We start from the raw sequence: 22,112 nt of genomic DNA on the forward strand, positions 1-22,112 counted from the left end.
TATATATATATATATATATATATATATATATATTCCTACTGTCCTCAATTGTAAGTTGCTTTGTGTCTGTCTATATATATATATATATATATTAGAGGCAAAAGCCTCTAAGTGCCGTCTGAAATATTCTTCTAAAATTAGTATTTTTATCAGGCTCCTATATTTATGTTTAGTTATTTCACTTTAAGTGCATAGAAAAGGACCTATGCATTGCTATTAGAGTAAAATTACTTCACCTAAACATAGGAGTCTAATAAAAATGCTTATTTTTAGAAGAAAATTTCAGATGGCACTTAGAGGCTTTTGCATCTGAACTCTTCATATATATATTCCTACTGTCCTCAACTGTAAGTTGCTTTGTGTCTGTCTATATATATATATATAGTAAGAATAAGGATGAGATGTAGAAATGTTGAATGCAAATGTAAAGTGCAGTGTTGATGCTGCAGTGTTGTGTGCAGTGTGTGAACAGGCCTGCTGTGTGTGTGACTGTAATGCTGCTGCTGGCGGCGGCCCACAGTAAACGCGCCTGTGATTATTCTGCCATCATCAGCACCTACAGGGCTCTCATCCTGGTTGAGCTCCAAACCCTGGTGAGTGTCGTATCTCAATAACCCCAGTTCATGCCTTCAAACAGACTATGTAGTCACCTTCTAGTAAATCTGACTTGCTGTGGCTGTCTGATCGTCTAACACGTTATATACGCATTTAAAGTGTGAAGTAGGCAGGGTGGCGTGAGATTGTGTGTATATGGTCACTTGCCGCCCTCTTCTGGTGATGTGCAGAAGCTGTACTGGATGAGTGTTTTGTTTCTCTCTCGGCCCAGAATCTGACTGGTACATTTGACTTCTCAAACGAAAAGGACCACTGTCCGTCTGAGAAGGTACAGCCACCTGTACATGGCTACATGTATGTTTCCTTAACACAGCGTTTGGTCTTTAAAGTTTTCAGAGACAGTTGCCACTGAGCTGTTTTCTGTTTGGTGGTGTCTTGATAATCGATACAGTGTGTTTTGCTGGTAGGTTCACCGTATCCTGCGATATATCTATAATATGACCCAAATCTTCAGCTGCTTGAGTGAACGGCAGAGACACCAGCAAGCAGATCGCATGACAAAGGTGGTGGGACAAATGCAGCTGCTCATCACACGAAACTGCCGCAAACCAGAGAGACTGGTAACATATTTATGTCTGTTTGTTTGTTTGTTTGTTTGTTTGTTTGTTGATTGAATAATCAAAATAAATCTTATAATTACAAAATACAATTACAAAATAAAGATTATAATCTGAAATAAACAGAGGATTACATGATCTTGGAATGGATTCATTTGTTTCCTTGTTTATTAAATAATCAAAATAAACTTATACTAAATAATTATAATCTAAAATCAAATTAGGATAGCATGATCCATAAATGTATTTGTTTATTTATTTGTGGTGGAATTATCGAAATCTATTTATGTTAATTTATTGAATAATCGAAATAAAGTGATCTGAATAATATCGGAATAAGATCTGAATAATTATAATCTGATGTAAACCGAGGGTAAAAATATCTAGAAATGTCTGTATTTAATCACATTTTTTAGGAATTTCAATAAAAAGATTTTCGTTTGTTTGTTTGTTGATTAAATAATGAAAATAAACTAATGCTGTCAAACGATTAATAGCATCCAAAATAAACGTTTTTGTTTACATAATATATGTGTGTGTACATGCATGTATATATTTAAGAAAAATATGTTATGTTTATATCTTAAATATATTTATATATAATATAAGAATATAAATATGTAAATGTATATACATGTAAATATATACCGTGTGAGTGTGTATTTATATATACATAATAAATAAACACAGTACACACACATATATTATGTAAACAAAAACATTTATTTTGGATGCGATGAATCGTTTGACAGCACTAAAATAAAGTTAATCTGAATTACAATAATCTGAAATAAAGAGAGGATTTAACATGATGTAGAAATATGTATTATTTTGCAGGCAAGTAGACGGAAAAAAGCATCTTGCAGACCAGGGAAGAAAGGAAAAGGAAGACAGCTGCGGAGAATGAAAATGATGGGAATGCTTATAAACTGCTGGCAGAGGCTGCTGAGTGTGACCGCTTATTAAATTACAGCATACACAGGTCTCAGTTCAGCTCCACTACACATTATTTAAAACATTATGCACAATAACTTTCCCTTTATCATTATTTATTCACTTTCACTTTTTAATAAAAAAGAAACGCCAAGTGTTTTGTATTAAACTTCTTCAGTGTAATGATAAGCTGAGATTGTGTCGAGCTCATAAGACGCTCAATGGTTATACGTTTCTACTTCTGGTTGTATATCTTTTATTTGAGAGCACTATATGATTTATGTATAGCAAGTTTAAAAGCTATTCATGTTAAACAGTTACATGCACAGTTAGATGCACATATTCACATGGACACACATCTGTTGCTGCACATTGAGCCAAAACTACAACTCTAATAATTTAAAGTTGACAACGTTATTCATGTTCTCGTGGTTCTGACGCTAATAATTGTACATTCACAACATAATTACTCAAGATAAGCTGTCTCAGTAACATATCTCCTACCTTTTCAGTGGATTCATCATTTAAAACCTGTGTTGGGTAGAAGAAGGTGCTTATTTGTCTGGATTACTTTGAAGTTGTATTGGATAGTAATAGATCATCAATTTGCTGCTTAGGTGCTGCTGATTAGTCTTGTTTTGTTGATTCCTTCTATAAGTCCACTTTTTCTGTAGGTCGATTTAAAAATAAATTAATAAAAACTCTGAAAAGACTCAAACAGTGGAATGTGTCTTTTTCAAACTTTATTTTATTTTTATTTTATTTTGTGTTTTTATTTCATTTTGTTAGTTTGTTTCATTTAAATTTTATGCTATTATTTTATTTCATGTTATGTTGTTTTAGGTAATTTTCTTTTATTTCATTTTGTTTTTTATGTTATTTTGTTATTTCATTTCATTTTTTTATTTTATTTTATGTTGTTTTATTTCATTTTATTTTATTTCATGTTATGTTGATTTAGGTTATTTTATTTTGTTATTTTATTTTTTTGTTTTTTAATTTATTTTATTTTATGCTATTTTATGTCATTTCGTTTGATTGTATATTTTATGTCATTTTATTTCTTCACAGCCGTGTTTTCAGTACCGAGGACTTTTATCTTCTCAGTCGCAGTCGCAGGGCTTTTATTTTAAACCAGACAGCGCGAGCTACCTGCACGTCAGCGTTCGCTCACACGCATGCGCAGTACGTGCACTTCCTATTGTCACTATTTGTAGTATTTGTGCTTCTCCATGTCGCTTGAAATTATTGTATTGTTTACCTCTGCTCACATCTCGTTACTTCATGCTTACTTTCCTTTTCTCCGCCGTTTTCTGCGCCACATACCTGTCTCCGATCATCAGTCATGTTAAAGGCAGAGATTTTACTGAGCAGGAAATGTCCCATTACAGGTGAGATTTACTAAATATTAACACTAAATATTAATCAGTACTAAGCAGGTCAGAGTATCAGGGTGCCGTATAGAGTTGATTAGATATCACAGCTGCTCTAACAAGTATAAATACATGTCTTTACTGTCAGTCAATCAGCTTTGCCATATGCTCATGTGTAAATACATGTCAGCAGAAAGCTTGGTCAGTGGTTATTACACCAGTCACCTGTAGCCTGTGAGTGTAAAGCCTGATACTGCTTTGAAGAATATTGGTAATCAGTCCTGTGTAACGCTCGTTTGTTTTATTTGTCTTAACAGGGACAGAATAAAGTCCATGTTTTATCATGCATACAACAGCTATTTGGAAAATGCATATCCCTATGATGAGTTGAGGCCGCTGACATGTGATGGACAGGACACATGGGGCAGGTTTGTGCACAAACTCTTTCTACGCATACATCTTTTGTAAACGACAGCAGTACCTTTGGGTCTTCGTCAGATAGGCTAGTCAAAAACATCCAAACTTGATCGTCTTTAGATACATGCACCACCACCTCTTCATGGTATCTTATAACTATGTATCATGAAGAGGGCATATTATGTATTAAGCATGCAAATCCCAGCACATCTTTACAGCTGAAGCGCCTGCTTTAATCTCAGAAATCTGTAAAGACTTGGCCACCCCAAAAATATAAATATCTTACCTAAAGTAGATCCGTTTTACACTTCAATATCTTTGTCTGCTGGGTTCCAGGTCATATCGGTTTATTTATTTTTAGACATTTCATGATTCATTTAGGCATGATTAAGTTTGTTTTTGCTAGGCTCAAGGTTTACACAGAATTATTTATTGAAAGGTGAAGAAGCACCATAATGCCTTCCTTGTCTGACTTATTTGACTGTCAAACATATTTTACTGGACTGCAGTTTTTCATGTAAATAGCAACATTTTTATTTATTTTACAGTGTATTTTAAAAAAAGTATCACCTGAATGGATATTTTTATTTTGTTTTTAAATTATTTATTTATTTTATTTTCATTGTACAACTTTTATTCACTTTGTTCTTCGTATGAAAATGGCCTTGCTGCTGACATGACATAAAAAGAAAAAAGAAATAAATGTTCCACAAGATTAAAATAGCAGTCGGGCTCTCTTGATCAAACTTTGCTGGTGTAAAATGTTCGTTTTACTTCTTTAACATTCAGTGATGTGTCTTTGGCCCTAAAGACCACTGGGAAAGTTGGTGCAATTGTATTTTTCAGTGGCATTATTCACTCCTGAGCAACAGCTATTGAACAACTGAGTTTTGTCTAATATAGTATCTCTCTTTTTGAAACATCTAATTATGACAGGGAGATTTGGAAGTCATATTCCCTCCTCATAACCTCTCTGTTTGTTTCCTTCAGTTTCTCCCTCACACTCATTGATGCTCTGGACACATTGCTGGTATGAGATTTGTTTCAGCAAGATTGTTCCATGTCCTGCAGTGTTCAGATGCAGAGAATATTTTTCCTGTCTGATCGCAGATATTGGGAAACCACACAGAGTTCCAGCGCGTGGCCACTCTGCTCCAGGACACGGTGGATTTCGACATTGATGTAAATGCGTCTGTGTTTGAGACGAATATACGAGGTAAAGTCACCAGCCGTCATAGATGAGCTTTATTTCAAAATATACAAATAAAAAAAAACTGTGCATATAAATATTTTTAATAAATAATTATTTTTGCATTACTGTTAAATATGGTAATGTGCTTTATTGTCATGCAAAACAGAATATCTTCGATTTTTCTTTTCATTTTGGGGTTCAGTATTACCTGGGCTTGTTTTGGGGAAACGTACTTATCCTGTAGCGCTCATCTGTAGTCACTGACGTTCAAGCAGTTTCCCCAGTGCACGTGTTGATGTTCTAGTCACATGATCAAATCTCATCTGCAGTGGTCGGTGGGCTCCTCTCGGCTCATCTGCTCTCCAAGCGTGCCGGGATGGAGGTGGAGGAGGGCTGGCCCTGCTCCGGACCCCTCCTGCGCATGGCAGAGGACGCTGCCCGCAAACTGCTGCCTGGTGAGGGAGCTAACAATAAGTAATAGGGCAATTACGTCGCTGTCTGAAACATATTTAGCATGAATCGTTTGTTGCAGCTTTCATTTGTGAGCCACTTTGGATAAAAGCGTCTGCAAAAATGATTAAATGTAAATGTTAGTGCACCACAGTCACTGAGCAAAATGTTTTGTTAATGACAGTGTTAGTTTAACAGTTTCCAACCAGCTTTATACTGTTACGATGTCGGTATTGTAAGAAAATGTGTAATATGTTTGTAATACATTTGTACAAAGATATCTCCAAACACATTGACAGAGTTTTGACATTGAAATTGAAAACTACACACTTATGCACAAATGCAATACACAAAGTACTTATGCATTTTTATATCCTCGCTCGCATGGTCTGATCGAGCCCAATGCTTTATGGGTGTTAAAGTTTTCCCAACTTTTTTGCCACAGCCCTTTTTCTCTATTTTCTCTAGTTATGTAGCACCAATTTAAAAGTAAAATTGCCTTTCTACAGCATTGACAGTCAACTATTATTAAAACCCCATCTTGCCAGCAATGAATTACCTAAATAAAACTGAAATAAATTAAATATTAAATTAAAAACTTAAACTTAAAAAACTTAAACCAATTAAAAAAAAAGTTCAAGTACAAAAATTACTACAAAATGGATAAAACTGTATAAAAATATTGAAAAATCAAAACTAATAAAAATGATGAACAAATACAACAAAATTACTAATACTTAAACTAAAATTAATTTAAATGTCAAATATAAAAATAAAACCTAAGTCAAAATATTAATGTATAGCCTACTATAGTAGTATATAAATACTAAAATAATGAAGGTTAATGAGTGCATATGATTTTATTTATTTATTATGATTTTGTTCATCACTTTAGTTCATAGAATATGTATTGTATTTCCTTGTATTAAACCAAAATATATTGTTTTGAAAAGGTACATCATACATGGTAATAGTTCTCACAGCAAACAAAAACTAAATTTGCATACATCTTGCATAATTGCTTAAGGAGATGTGAGCAGTATGAGCCCAAGGAGCATGCAAGGATACATCCAAAACCCATGCAATATATGCCATTCACCCTCAACCTTTGATGTACGATTTTTCCATTTACTGCACTCTTAAAAATAAACGTTTTCACACCACAAGAAAGTTTTTGGTAAAAAAAAAAAAAAATGTAAGAAGCTTTTTTCTTGATGTGAGGAATATTTAAATAATCTGAAGAAGCTTTTTCCACTGTAAAGAACCTTTTGTGCAATGGAAGGATTCCATAAATGTTAAAGGTTCTTCATGGAGCCGTAGATGCCAATTTTTAAGAGTGTGTATGGTTTATGATACACTAATGCTAATCTGGCATGCTGTATAGGAAGGAAATAGATCATGATAACTGAATAATGCTGTCCGTTTGATGTATCCTGCCTCTTCTCAGCTTTCCAGACCCCCACAGGGATGCCATATGGCACGGTGAACCTGCTGAGGGGGGTGAACCCCAGCGAGACCCCGGTCACCTGCACTGCTGGAGTGGGCACCTTCATCCTGGAGTTCTCCACCCTCAGCCGACTGACTGGAGACCCTGTGTTTGAGAACGTGGCTCGCAAAGCTCTCAGGGCCTTGTGGAGGACACGCTCGGATATCGGCCTGGTAAAATCTTTTGATCTGCATCAAGACGTTTGACACCAGAGTCCAGCACTCTTTGGTTTTAACTCCACATTATGCAATATTAAAGGAATAGTTCACCCAGAAATGAAAAAAATGGCTGAATATGTACTCACCCTCAAGCCATCCAGATGTAGATTAGCTTGTTTCTTCATCAGAACAGTTTTGGAGAAATTTAGCTTCACATCACTTGCTCACCAATGGATCCTCTGCAGTGAATGGGTGCCGTCAGAATGAGAGTCTGTTAGTCTCTTCTGAAAAGCTTTGACCAAATGCCTCTAATAACATTAATGTGTATGCTTTAGCTGGTGCTTTCTTACCACAGCATTAATCGCTTTAACAGCAATTACTAAGACAAGGTGACTGAAAAACTAAATCTATGTTTATGTTTGTCTGTTGTGTACAACCAATTATCCCTGAGTTCATAGAAAACAGATTATTATTATGGAGTCTCTACGCCATAACGCTTATAAAAATCCTAATCTGATTAACACTTAGCATTTTGCTATGTAGCATAGCTGGACATATTTGCAAGCTGATTAAATAGGGTCATATACATGTTTTGAACCAAAATATGCTAATTTAAAAAAATTTTTTTGTGACCACTTTCTGCCCTCTCTCTGACTCCTGGAATTAAATGGGGCTTTAGGGTCATAATGTAAACCCTCTTTGCATGTCAAATGAGTAACAATGCTCACACACGTGAAAAAATTTTTTTTATATATAAATATGACCCCAGGTTTCCTGCACTGTGTGGAAAAGCATGGAATTTGATAGTAGTAAGTCTGGATAAGAAAAATATTTGCCTCATTCTGTTTTTTAAAATATACAGTTGAGAGTTTCTAAAAACAAATTTATCATACAAGGCGAGCAGAGTGTTTTTCACGCTGTTTAGAGCAGGCAGCCAAAAGTTAGGAGATAATTTAGTAATAATTAATGTAATCATGACGATATTTTAAAACTTATATGCGAGTTACGTAATCCGATTACTTTTTTTCAAGTAACTAGTAAAGTAACATTACTTTTTAATTTACATGAAAATATCTGAGTTACTTTTTCAAATAAGTTACAAATAAGCGTTGTGTGTGCTGTGTAAACCTGATTGTTACTGTAGTTCTAGACTAACGTATTCCTCAAAATGAATAAAAACATTGAAATGCAAAGTCAAAATATGATTCAAACCTGCAGTAATTAAATATGTTAACGCAAATATCCTATAAGTATTTAATCCCGTTTTATCAACCAATGCCAAAAATATAATTTTCTTTATATTTAAAATAAATAAGCAAGCCCAGCCCAGATGTGAAAAAGTAACGCAAAAGTAACACAATGCAATACTTTCCATAAGAAGTAACTATGTAACGTAATAAGTTACTTTTTTAGGGAGTAGCGCAATATTACTTAATAGTAACTTTCCCCAACACTAAATATGAATACAAAATATTTCAAATGCGTGCAGTTAAAGCGTGAAAGCATATCAAATGTAATCCTGCATTTTAGCATTGCAGTTTTAATAATAATAACTTGTCTGTGTTTGATGTTAATTGATTTGTATGAGCTACAGTTTATAGCTACAATATTTCAGCAATTATTTGGCAGCATACATATAACGTATGTTAACAGTAGGAGTTCAAAACAATTTATTAGATGTCAAATGTGGAAAAAGATCAATCTGGCACTCAGTGTTCATGTTATCACATAACCGTCTCATTTTTTCAGGTGGGCAACCATATAGATGTCATAACCTCTAAGTGGGTGGCTCAGGACGCAGGGATCGGGGCGGGAGTGGACTCGTACTTCGAGTATCTGGTAAAGGGGGCCATCATGCTGCAAGATGAGGAGCTGCTGGCAATGTTTCACGGTAAACACTGACATATCAGTAAAGCAATAACTGCAGCTGTGTTACAATTGCTATTAGCTTTAATAAGAATAGCTAATCATAATTTCCACTAATTGCTGTTTATCTTTCTTTATCTTGCCTGCGTGAAAGCATTATCAACTTTCGAATGTGTGTTGCAGAATTTGATAAGTCCATAAAGAACTACACTAAGTTTGATGATTGGTATCTGTGGGTGCAGATGCATAAGGGAACAGTATCAATGCCTGTGTTTCAGTCTCTGGAGGCGTTCTGGCCTGGACTGCAGGTGAGGAAGCAGATCTGTCACCAAACTCTAGTCCAGTGTGTCACAAGACAAAGGGAAAGCTCCAGTTGGACTAGCTTTAAGTCTTTGTTATCTATATACTGTATGCATCTGAGATGTACATGTTTATCAGAGTTTGATAGGTGATATTTCCAGTGCCACAAAGACCTTCCATAACTACTACAGTGTGTGGCGTCAGTTTGGAGGACTCCCGGAGTTCTACAGCATTCCTCAAGGTTACACCGTGGACAAACGAGAGGGATACCCTCTGCGCCCAGGTATCTATAGAACACTTTGATTTAGAGCCTTAGAACACTTTTGGGTCATTCCTGAAGATTTCTAAAAACACATAGTTTTTAGTATGGGAACCAAGCTTTGAAAATGTAAAGACATAATACATATCATTTCATTTTTTTTTTTTTTTTGTAAGAGATATAACCATTTAAACAGGTGCATCTCAAAAAATTAGAATATCATGGAAAAGTTCTTTATTTTTTGTGATTTAATTCAAAAAAGCAAACTTTCTTATATTCTAGATTCATTGCACACAAACTGAAATATTTCAAGAGTTATAGAGTTTCTCTCTCTCTCTCTCTCTCTATATATATATATATATATATATATATATATATATATATATGAATTATATTGATGAACATGAATATTCATGAATAAACGCACTATAAACAGACAACAAATGTGACGTAATAAATAACCATATCAAATAAACTACTAAAAAAAAAGGTTGGAAAAATGTTAAGTCCACATTTTGCTCTGCTGCCACCTTTTAATAAATTACTGCAGCATGAAAATTTGATCATCTTTTTCATCAAAGTGAAAGTTTATGCAAGTAAAATAAATATATTTAGTGAAATCTCTCTAAAATAATGCATGTTGTTTTGATCTTGTTTGGTTTGAGAGAATAGAGTGGTTTCATAAATTTGGATTTTTTCTTTGTGCCAAATGAAAGAGATCATGTTGCTAGCTCTCATATTATACGTTCATATACATTTTATATAACAATATATTTAAATAAAAATTCTCAAATAATAATACATATGTTTTCTTGCATCACACTTGTTTTGCTGTAGTTCATTTTACACTTCAAAAATGTATTTTTAGTGTTTTTTTTAATTCAAAAAAGTAAGTGTAGTAATGCAAAACTTTTTCTCTCAATGAGAAGTAATTCATCAGAAACAATGTGTTTTTGTTGAAAAATATTATGACTATTTTATAAGCTTATGTTCTGTCAAAACTGACCCCAAAAATATTTTTTATGCATTATAAGGGTTAATATTGCTTTAGGGCTGGCATACACTACACAACATTTGCCCTGAATTACAGCCTGGATGAGCCGATGCAAGTTGCTGAAAATCAGAACCAGTCTGCAGATTTGAGTTGACAGATTTACCAAAAAATCTTGTAGAGTGCAATGGGCACAGATTTTTTTAACGTCAAAGAGTATAAACATCAGATTATGAGTTGTTTATGTATGATGCCCTGTCATTCCTTCATAACCATTTACAAAGTTGTCAAATATATGTTGCTTACTGTTTAAAAATCTGTTCTGATTTTCTGAGTTTTCCAGCTTTTAGCAAGCACCACTGTTACTATTGCTCATTCCATTTAGAACACAACCCTTTAAAACACCACAGCAACCCAAACAGCCACACTCTAGCAATGCTCTAACAACCCCTCATAACACCTTAGCAAGCACTTGGCGAATAATGGGCATGTGAGCAGCAAATTTCGAATGGGCACCCATCACATTTTTTTTCAGATACTGTAAAATCTGTTTTGTTTTGGTTTTTGATTTATATGAATGAAACTGAAGTAACCACTCGGTGTGTGTTTGTGTTGTACAGAGTTGATCGAGAGCGCCATGTATCTGTATAAGGCCACCGGTGACCCTACATTCATGCAGCTTGGCCGGGATGCAGTTGAGTCGATTGACAAAATCAGCCGGGTGAACTGTGGCTTTGCCACTGTAAGTGTAACACTGTAACTAAAAGAGTTACATTTCAAAACGAGTCTCAAAACAATACTGAGGCTAAAACCAGCACAGCCCCGCCTAAACATTGTAATATTTGTTGTTTTGATCTTGTTTTGGTATAAAAAAAGAATAGGTTTCATAAATTTGGAATGTTTTTGTGCAGTCATGAGTATTAAGGTCAATTCATATTTCCTGATTTCAGTGAAGTTAAAGGAATAGTTCACCTAAAATTGAAAATTTACTGAAAATCTACTCTCTCCCAGGCCATCCAAGATATAGATGAGTTTGTTTCTTCATCTGAACAAATTTGGAGAAATGTAACATTACATCAGTTGCTCACCAATGGATCCTCTGCAGTGAATGGGTGCCGTCAGAATGAGAGTCCGAACAGCTGATAAAAACATCACAATAATCCACAAGTAATCCACACCACTCCAGTCCATCAATTAACGGCTTGTGAAGTGAAAAGCTGCATGTTTGTGATATACAAATTCATCATTAAGACTTTTGTTTTAGACTGAAGTGGTGTGGATTATGGTGATGTTTTTATCAGCTGTTTGGACTCTCATTCTGACGGCACCCATTCACTGCAGAGGATCCACTGGTGAACAAGTGATATAATGCTGCATTTCTCCAAATCCTAATTTTTTAATGAATAAAAAAGGAAAGAAATAACATGGTAACATGCAAAACTTTGAAATGTTTGCACATTCAGTCAACAATGAAAAAGTTATTTCTCAGAATCAATGCGGCGACTTTATAAGCTTGAGACACTGCGAGTTACAGGGTTACGTTTCAAAATGCATCTGAAAACTTGAGTGATATTAAGGCTGAAACCAGCACAGTCCCTAAACATGCTCATTTTTTTGTTTCTGCCAAAGGTGAAGGATGTAAGGGACCACAAGTTGGACAACCGCATGGAGTCCTTCTTCTTGGCCGAGACCATTAAATACCTCTACCTCCTCTTCGATCCTGAAAACTTCCTTCATAACTCGGGCACAGAGTTCGAGCTGGGCGGCCTGCAGGGCGACTGCATACTCAGCGCGGGTGGCTACGTGTTTAACACAGAGGCTCATCCGCTCGACCCCGCCGCGCTCCACTGCTGCAGCCGATACCAGAGCGAGCGCAGGGAACTACAGGACATACTCATCAGCCTCTCAGAACCACTCAGGCCTGCGACGGACCAATCAGAGGAGACGCCAGGCGCCGGCGGCTCACGAGAGAGCATTGCACTGAAGCCGGGAGAGAGGAGGAAAGCTCGGGTGCTGTCCTGCCCCACACAGCCCTTCAGTGCCAAACTGGCTGTCATGGGTCAAGTCTTCTCTGACAACTCTTGAACGGACTTTCTCGCTGTCAACGGTGTGTAAAGATGTAGATTATGTTTGTAATTTAACTTCGGAGAGATTAAATGTTTTCTAAATATGTGTGGATTTTTTTCCACTCTTTTTATTAAAAACGTTTTAGATGACAAAAGTGTTGGCGTTCAGTACGATCATTTTATCAAAGCGTTTTCATTTGGTACTCCTCAAAAAAATGAATTTAAATGAGGTAAGTGTTTTACAAACACTGCACATATCCCCTCATTCATTCGGTGAAACAAGGGAATAAAGAATAAAAACGATCCGCTTAATAGGCCACACAAGACCAAACAGCGCTGCTTAACTGAGATTTTAATACTAATTCTACTGTAATGCTAATCAGTCTAAAAAGCGTATTTTCTCTTCACGTGAGAAAGCAAATGAGAGCCAGAGAGCAAAAGTTTGTAGGAACGTGCCTCAAACTCTTGCCCATTTTCTATGCCAGCATAAAGTGAGAATGGCACGACTGTAGCTCCAGACAAAGCCTTTATTCTTTTGGGCTGGGATTAGCGGATTCAGAGCTGCTTTAACTTCCTTTGAGGCAAATAAACGAATTGACCTGGGTTATTAGCAATTTCACAGTACACATTATCTTAGCAGCTCTAATGTCTCAGGTATTTCCAGATGATTATGGTTACGGGTTATTCAATAGCATGTTCTGTTCACCATGATTGGTGTTACAGGTCAAATGATGCAGCTTTGTGCTGCAGGAAGTCTCTTTTGCTCACCAAGGCTGTATTTATTTTGTCTGTAAAAACAGAAATATTGTGTAATATTTTTACAATTTAAAATCACTGTTTTCTATTTGAATATATTGTAAAATGTAATTTATTCCTGTGATGCAAAGCTGAATTTTCAGCATCATTACTTCAGTCTTCAGTGTCACACGATCCTTCAGAAATCAGTATAATATGCCGATTTGCTGCTCAAGAAATATTTATTATTAACATAGTTACATTTTTACACTTTTCATTGATACATTTTGATGAATAAAAAGTTTAAAAAGAACATTTACTTTAAATAGAATTTATCTGCAACATTATAAATGTACTTACTGTCACTTTTGATCAATTTAATGCATCCTTGCAGAATAAAAGTCTTTCAGTTTTTATTAAAAAATGTACTTTTGAAGTGTTTATGTCAATCATTTTTAATTCATTCTTATTTTACAGTACTTATACAGCGTTTATTGATCTAGGTTTGTTCATTTCTACATATTTCTAATATATATTTTAATAGTTGTATAACATTGCAAACAAACGTAAATTAACAATGACCAATAGTATATTTATAAATTAAATAAATACAATAAATAACTTTTTTTTATTTTCATATTTTCAAATTAAATAACATAATACAGTAACACTAACCTAGATTAATAAATGCTACATAAGATTGTTCATGCACTCATGTTAACTAATTGAACTGAAAAGTGTTACCTATATTCTTTGTTATTAAATTCAATGCATTTACAATCATTGTACATGATCAAAATAGCTATTCTGTGGCAAGTGTAGGCCTGTAGACTGGTGTGTTTTCCACAGGGAGATCTTGATCTCAAACTCCATCTCCTGCTGCTCACCTCCATCACACTCCTGGCTAGTTTTGCCGAAACCATGTGACCACGTAGGAGCCGATGTGATTGGAGAAACACCGGAGAACTTTCCGTTACACTTAAGAATGCCCTTCCTCTTCCTCCCGTTATCTGTCCCGATTCTTTCCACGTCCTTGCTAGTCGCTGCCGTACTGTTTCCAGCAGCCCCAGACATTTCTGTGTACTCAACCTGACTGTAGAGATTCTTCAGGATGCCCTTCGTGGGCTGGTTGGGGGAAGACGATTCAAGAGGCGACAGCAGAACAAAGCTGCTGTTTGAGGTCAATGTTCTTTCCTTATGTTTCTTTCTGGGTAGAGTGGAGGCGCACGGTTTAATCTCTTTAGCTTTGGGACAGTTTAGGTTTAGCCACCAGTGGTTAGCGATGTCTTCCACAGTGGCTCTGTCTTCTGTTTTCACCGTGAGCATCCATCCGATCAATGAACGGGCCTCTGTAGGAAGAATTGAAGGAATCATGGGAAATCCTCACTCATGATGTTACTTTGATGGGCAGATATATGAGAGTGTGTGAATCTCACCTGACAGGACATCAGGGGTTTTATATCGTCCGTGGCGGATCTGCTCTTTAAGGACGCTGTAAGTTGTGCTATCGAAAGGCATGGAGCCATAAACCAGAGCATATAACAGCACACCCAGAGACCAGCAGTCCACCTGGCATATAAAAGGAGCAGAAGAAGCATTGTTTAAGATGTATTTACCGTACAAACATTGGGATTTAAAGGGATAGTTCACCCAAAAATTCTGTCATCATTTACTCACCCCTCATGTCGTTCCAAACCTGTAGAAGATATTTTGAAGATTGCTGGTAATCAAACAGTTGGTGGTTGCCATTAACTTCCATAGTAGGAAACAAAAATACTATGGAAGTCAATGGCAACCACCAACTGTTTGATTACCAGCAATCTTCAAAATATCTTCTTTTGTGTTCAACATAAGAAAGCAACTCATACAGGTTTGGAACGACATGAGGGTGAGTAAATGATGACAGAATTTAATTTTTGAGTGAACTATCCCTTTAAATGATTAAAGGGTATTGTGAAAAATAAGACTTCCTAATTGTATTCAGTGTGCACTTGTAGTGTACTCTCAGTCAATTTACTTGCAGATAATATAATATTAATAACCTGTATAACTTTCTTTCTTTTGTGGAATGATATTTTGAAGAATATTAGTAACCAAAGGTTTTCGGTTCCCACTGACTTCCATAGTATTTTTGCTCATAATATGAAAGTCAATAGGACCCAAAACCCTTTGCCAACATTCTTCAAAATACCTTCTATGTTCCAAAGAATAAAAGAAAGTCATAAAGGTTTGGATCAACATGAGGGTGAATAAAAGATGACAGAATCTTCATTTTTGGGTGAACTGTCCCTTTAAATGTTTACTTTTTAATAATGTCAAATTAAAAGTTTTACTTTAAAGTACATTTTAAACCACATTTTAATCATCTTTTGTCATGCTTTAAGGAAGTAGACTTATTTTGACATGCTGACTAACATACTAAAGCACATGTAAAGTACTTGATTTTAATTATAACTGTCGTGTGTTATATGATACATGTAAAATGAATGTAAGTGTACTAAATTGCAACTTCATTACAAACATGTAATTACGAATATATCTAAATACATGACCTAGAATTTCGTTAGTTCATTCAGCAGTAACCTTTAACCATATTACAAAGACAATAGAAGTAATTATGAAATTACATATAAAGATGTACTTAAGCCCCACTTAAGTGGGTCAGAAAGCACTCAGCTAAATGCCTTTAATATACTTTTAAACTATAATACATTTGAATTGAATTGCAATTAACATGCAATCAAGAGTCAAAACATTACATTCAGCTCACACTTAAGTATATTACATTATTTGCACAACAAGTACTCTTTTTAAAAGCATGCTTAAGTGTACTTTCACGAAGATGAGCGATCAGAGTAACTGTTAAGGCAGGAGATCTCACCTCAGGTCCGTGGTAAGGAAGTCCATTGATAATCTCTGGAGATGCATACAGTGGGCTCCCGCAGAACGTGTCCAGACACTGGCCTCTCGTGTAGCGGTTGGACAAGCCAAAGTCAGCTAACTACAACAAACAGAGCATTTATAGATAAAGCAGTTCTGTATTAAAATGGGTGACCTACTTCAGTTTATTAAATGGAATCTATTTCTGAGTCATAGAGGGTGGACAAAAATAGCAGAACACCACAGGAAAGGAGGTTAATTTTGAAGTATAATTATAATTAGAAATGCAGCGGCAGAGATGAATCGTATTACAGCACCCATCAAACGTTTGGACACACTTGACTGAATTTATTCCTCTCATGAGCTCAATATGAGGGTTTATGCTGAATTGCTTGCAATTAGATTTGTAGACAAAAACAAATTGTGCATACATACAAAATAAAACTCTCATTCAGATTCTGCATGTATTTAAGAGACACATAAGTCATCCTTCATATTTCCTACATCCAGTTACCATATGAAGACAAAGGATGCCTTCAACCCTGTCTGTTACCAGCTATGAAGCATGGTGAGGTATACACAGCTATTTTGCTTGTCATCTGATCCAATGATTGCTTGTCTGAATGTTTTTGGAATGACCATGGAATGAGGCCGTTCTATTTTGCAAAATAATACAACATTGTTCCCTTATAATGTTCCCATATTCCAGAATGATGACGCCCCTAAACAAATTGAAGAGTGATTTCATAAACCCCAGGATGAAGTCAAATTCATTCCATGGTCATCAGATCTGCACATCCTTAAACCTTCACTGGTACGTTCTGGTTTTCAGAATGAGAAGTTGATTTATACTTTACCATCCCTCAAAAAAGTTTCCAAAAAAAGAGAAATAATAAGTTTGACAGATTCCAAAAAGATAATGATGCTGATTAAAGGGGTCATATGATGCTGCTAAAAAGAACATTATTTTAGGCTGATCCTACATTAGGCTTTTCACTTTAATTGTTTTAATTGTTTCGTGTTTCTGTGATCTTCTCCACTGTACTTATGATTTAAAAACTAATACTATGTGCAGTTAATTTGAATTGCTTTTTTCAAAGGATTCAAAACCATCAGTCTCTGTAATGATCCAATGGATGAGAAATGAAAATACATGAATAATTTGTCAGTTCTCTATCAGTCAGTTTGAGTATGAATTGTTTACCTTCACATTTAAGTCTTTGTCCAGAAGTATATTCTCCAGTTTGAGGTCACGATGAACCACACCATTCTGAGGAATATCAAGAGATTTTATATTTAGAACAAGAGACTCAATAAAAATAAAACATTCTATAGAATAAATACAAATAGACTATAGGTAGAAATACTGAATTATAATGCTATTTTTTAACTGCTGAAGTTTGTTTGCTGTATTTGTAGTGTTAAAGCCTGTTCACACCAAGAGCGATAACTATACAGATAATTGTATTAATGTTCACACCAACACACAATATTGTCCTGTTTATCATAATCAAGCGCTGCCGCTTTAAATACTCCATCTCTTTAAAGTTTGTGGATTCTGATTGGCTGTCAGTGATTTTAGTGTTCATCAGCTGGAAGGATTACTCTGAAAGTGATTCCAATTATATTATTATTGATTATCATTATACAGTAGTTGTCATTTGGACGTCACTATCCTCGTAGAATTAGGATGATTATTCAACTTTCATATTTATTGTTACAGTTATCATGCTTGGTGTGAACAGGCCTTTATTCAGGTTTGTAATATTACTCAGATTGTCAAACATTTCTCATAGACAGCACTGCTTTCTACGTGATGGATGCAATAATAAACAGAAAGGGGGTATTTAGGAGAAATGAAGGTGGGAATAAATAATACTAATAGCATATTTGTGACCCTGGACCTCAAAACCAGTCATAAGTAGCACAGGTTTGTAACAATAGCCAAAAATACATTGTATGGGTCAAAATTATCGATTTTTCTTTTATGCCAAAAATCATTAGGATATTAAGTAAAGATCATGTTCCATGAAGACATTTTGTACATTTCCAACTGTATAAATATATTAAAACTTAATTCTTGATTAGTAATATGCATTGCTAAGAACTTCATTTGGACAATTTTAAAGGCGATTTTCTCAATATTTTGATTTTTTTGCTCCCTCAGATTCCAGATTTTCAAAGAGTTGTATCTCAGCCAATTGACCCTTATGACTGGTTTTGTGGTCCATTTGTTAAAAGTAAATTAAAAACATTATATAAATAAATTTACAAATATAATTAGAATGGTGTATATTAAAAGATGTTACATTCAGGTACAATCAAGCTGGTAAAATGTTGACCAAGCAAAATAACATTTGAATCATTTAACAGCATTTTGTGGTTGAATGCCTTTTCAAGAAAAACGGCTCATACACAGAATGAATGGCATGAGATTTTAAAAAGATACTAGTGTTCATTTACTTTATGGCAGTACTGCACAGCAGAGGTGATCTGTCTGAAGAAGTGTCTGGCCTCCTCCTCTGACAGTCTCTGTTTGTCCTGAATGTAGTCATACAGCTCTCCTCCGCTCGCGTACTCCATCACCATCACAATCCTCTCTCTGCTCTCAAACACTGAAAACACAACACATTTCATTCACGGAAAGATCTATCTGGACACACACACACGGATGTTGTGAGACTGTTGATGTGATTTACCCTCATACAGACGGATGATATGTGGGTGCACTAGAGAGGCACTGATCTCGATTTCTCTCTGGATGTGAGCTCTATCCAGATCATCCCTCAATCTCTCCTTTCTAATAGATTTAATAGCCACCTGAAGCACACAAACAGACACATTATAAACAAACACACCACTGAACCAAATACGAATGCCTGCCTGTTAGTATATGGGTCAATGATGAATGAATTTACTCAATGCAATTAATACAGACTTGAATAAACCTTTTCTGCCATGCTCTGTTTTTTTCACACAATTCATATTGATAGTTTTTGTGTGGCTTGTAATCGGAAATGTTTACATGGCTTAACTGACCGATCTCATTATAAGGCTTTACAATGTTAACAGTCTTTTATTAATGTATATGTTTTTAAAATAAGCAGTTTTGTTCTAAACTTATTAGTCATTATTTTTTTGAAAAACTCGCGTCTGCCAAATCAGTCATTGTGGTGTAGCCAATATACAGGAAGGCATTATGTTTTTATATGTCACAAGAAAGCCCCAAAACAGTAGGTTTAAATCTATTTAGATTTGTTTAATAAAGGAATTAATAACATGGAATAACCTTAATAAGACTGAATATAAAAAAATATATTCGTGATTTGAGCGTTCGTGATATTTATTTTGTTTTTAACATGAAAAAAGGTGTTTTTGAAACTTTGAAAGTAACTTTTCAAATGAATGATTAATGAGAAAGTAAAGTATTTTAGCACTTTTTATTTGGCAGTTATACCGCTTTCAGATTTATTTATTTTTTTTTCAAAAATATATGAAACCAATACGAATACAAATTTCTGCATTTCTTACTACAGTTTTAAAATATTTCAACTTTTCATCATCTTGAACATTTTTCTGTCACTGACCTATAGCATATACTGTAGATAAACAGTATAAATAAGTACAGTAATCTAACAACAGTAAATAATTCAATTATAATCACTTTAAAAGGTTCAGAATTCCAGCATCCAACTAATATGAATATAATTCAGACTACAGAACAAATATTTTATCCCCATTTTTTAACTGTGCTATATAACAAAAGTGACTTGCGTTTATCTTTGACTTTTGCCACTAAGGTATTGCTTAGTATCTGGCACATATTGGGCTCTGTACGTGTTTTGTTGCATGCAGTGGGTTTGGACCAGCAAACACAAAGCTCCATTGTAACCCATTAGATTTTTACGATTCCAAAATTCCTTGAAATTCATTAACTGAAATCACGATGTGGCTTAAAGTTAAACCATGTCATTTCTTTGCTAATATCATCAGCAAACAGAATTTCCTGATATAAATAAAGTAAAGCTAAAGGGATATCGAAATTGAATCACCCCTAAAAACACCATCTAAAACCTGCAGTGCCATCTGGGAAGCTGCCAAGCAACTCTGACCCCAATCTGGAGATCTGGAGAGACGCCTCGCTCCCCTGTCACACATGCAGCGAGCGCCCGGCTCCCTCTGAATGCTCTTAGTGTTTGTCTGCAGGAATCCCAGCTATGCTTAAGGCTCCTGGATTCCGGAATACTTCACCTCTGAGTCCGGATGAGTGACTGAGTGAGAGAGAGGCTCAGCTGCTGCTCTAATCTGATTGGACACTGAGATTACTTCATTTTTTGCATGAATGCGATACGTTTTCAGGCTGTGAAAGAGTGCAGACAGCAGGCAGGCTTGGGGGAATGTCTCTTTTGGTTTTGTTAAATGACAGACTGAGCGATGAATGAGTGGTTAAGTATTTAATTAAGTGTGCTAACATGAGGTCTACATAATGTATATAGTACACTGATATCATTTATTATTAAGATTAAAATGGTTATTATTGCAATGATTCGCTTTTGAATGAACAGCTTTTAAATGATCCTGAGCTTTTTCACTATGAGAAATTTCCTCAAATGAAGACCTTCTAATAACAGTGAACTGATTTATAAATAAAAACCAGATGTAAAAATTACATTTATAAAGATAGATGGATAGATGGATGGATGGATGGATGGATGGATGGATAGATAGATAGATAGATAGATAGATAGATTGAATGCGATACGTTTTCAGGCTGTGAAAGAGTGCAGACAGCAGGCAGGCTTGGGGGAATGTCTCTTTTGTTTTTGTTAAATGACAGACTGAGCGATGAATGAGTGGTTAAGTATTTAATTAAGTGTGCTAACATGAGGTCTACATACAGTAGACACGCGTGTACACGCACAAAGCACCTGTTGGACGAGCCCAAAAATAATTAGCTGAGGTGAATTGCTAGGTAAAGACGTGCTGACTGACTGACATGCTGTCAGAGGTAAGAGAGAACATGCTGGATATTCTTCTCAAAAGAAATTAAGCCTTTGTACAGTTTTGATTAAATAAATTGAAATTTAAGGGGGAAAAAAAGAAAAGTCAGGCCAGGGCTAGTATAGTTATCTAAAACTAAATAATAATAATAATTATAATAATAATAATAAATGTTGCTTAAAATAAATGTTAACTGAAGTAAAATAAAATTATATTTACACACACACACACACACACACACATATACACATATATATATAAAGCCATATTTCTCATTTTCATTTAGTTTAAGTTGATGAATAAAATCAATAAACTGAAATAAATATCAATGAAAATTGTATATAGACATAATTAAAAATTTAAAAAAAAACTAATAAAAACAAAAATGACAATTATACACTAAGATAAGCATTTAGATTATTTATTTAGTTATATTTTTTACATCTTGGAGATCTTAGGAATTTGGTTTAATTTAATACTTGAGTGTCCTTCCCACACCATAACTCTTGTCCATTTTTATTACATAATAATTTTCACTCAAATTATTATCATATTCACTATAATATTATAGAAATGCACTATTTATACTTTAGAAATAGTCATAGAAATAAGGCTCAAGTACTCCTTCATCGACACTTAAATGTTTTTCTATTAACTAATATTATATATACACTCTAAAAAATGCTGGGTTGTTTCAACCCAATGTTTGGTCAAATATGGACTAACCCAACTGTTGGGTTAAATTTTGGTTACATTTTTAAATTAACTTTTTAACCCAACAGTTGGGTTAGTCCATATTTGACCCAAAATTGGGTTGAAACAACCCAGCATTT

The 22,112-nt window shown here is 34.9% G+C and overlaps 2 protein-coding genes across 2 annotated transcripts in view; one reads left to right on the forward strand and one right to left on the reverse strand.

Annotated features, from left to right (window-relative positions):
- Nucleotides 1-3,192: 3,192 nt before the first annotated feature.
- edem2 (ER degradation enhancer, mannosidase alpha-like 2) lies at nucleotides 3,193-13,452 on the forward strand. Its single transcript, XM_016497626.1, has 11 exons — nucleotides 3,193-3,496; nucleotides 3,796-3,906; nucleotides 4,886-4,925; nucleotides 5,006-5,111; nucleotides 5,417-5,542; nucleotides 6,985-7,196; nucleotides 8,931-9,072; nucleotides 9,231-9,355; nucleotides 9,486-9,630; nucleotides 11,218-11,339; nucleotides 12,227-13,452. Exons 1-11 carry the CDS (start codon nucleotides 3,390-3,392, stop codon nucleotides 12,680-12,682), a joined length of 1,692 nt encoding a protein of 563 aa, XP_016353112.1. The 5' UTR covers nucleotides 3,193-3,389; the 3' UTR covers nucleotides 12,683-13,452.
- A 664-nt stretch (nucleotides 13,453-14,116) lies between these two features.
- Nucleotides 14,117-22,112, reverse strand: part of LOC107696958 (NUAK family SNF1-like kinase 1) — an 8,766-nt gene continuing 770 nt past the window's right edge. The window contains exons 3-8 of the mRNA XM_016497534.1: nucleotides 18,978-19,098; nucleotides 18,742-18,893; nucleotides 17,483-17,548; nucleotides 16,280-16,399; nucleotides 14,835-14,967; nucleotides 14,117-14,747 (exon numbers count right to left, since the gene is read on the reverse strand). Coding sequence (XP_016353020.1) covers nucleotides 14,179-14,747; nucleotides 14,835-14,967; nucleotides 16,280-16,399; nucleotides 17,483-17,548; nucleotides 18,742-18,893; nucleotides 18,978-19,098 — 1,161 coding nt within the window. The 3' untranslated portion in view covers nucleotides 14,117-14,178. The remainder of the gene's footprint in view (nucleotides 14,748-14,834; nucleotides 14,968-16,279; nucleotides 16,400-17,482; nucleotides 17,549-18,741; nucleotides 18,894-18,977; nucleotides 19,099-22,112) is intronic.

This window comes from Sinocyclocheilus anshuiensis, unplaced genomic scaffold (genome assembly GCF_001515605.1).
Source record: "Sinocyclocheilus anshuiensis isolate Anshui unplaced genomic scaffold, SAMN03320099.WGS_v1.1 scaffold130, whole genome shotgun sequence".
Lineage (NCBI taxonomy): Eukaryota > Metazoa > Chordata > Actinopteri > Cypriniformes > Cyprinidae > Sinocyclocheilus > Sinocyclocheilus anshuiensis.

What these genes read in the sequence shown, in the direction of transcription:
- edem2 (XM_016497626.1), top strand. Translation starts at nt 3,390, where the DNA reads ATGCTTACTTTCCTTTTCTCCGCCGTTTTCTGCGCCACATACCTGTCT. An exon ending in CGTTCTGGCCTGGACTGCAG is followed by an intron (nt 9,356 to 9,485) that starts GTGAGGAAGCAG and finishes CATGTTTATCAG; the next exon opens with AGTTTGATAGGTGATATTTC. An exon ending in TGAACTGTGGCTTTGCCACT is followed by an intron (nt 11,340 to 12,226) that starts GTAAGTGTAACA and finishes TTTCTGCCAAAG; the next exon opens with GTGAAGGATGTAAGGGACCA.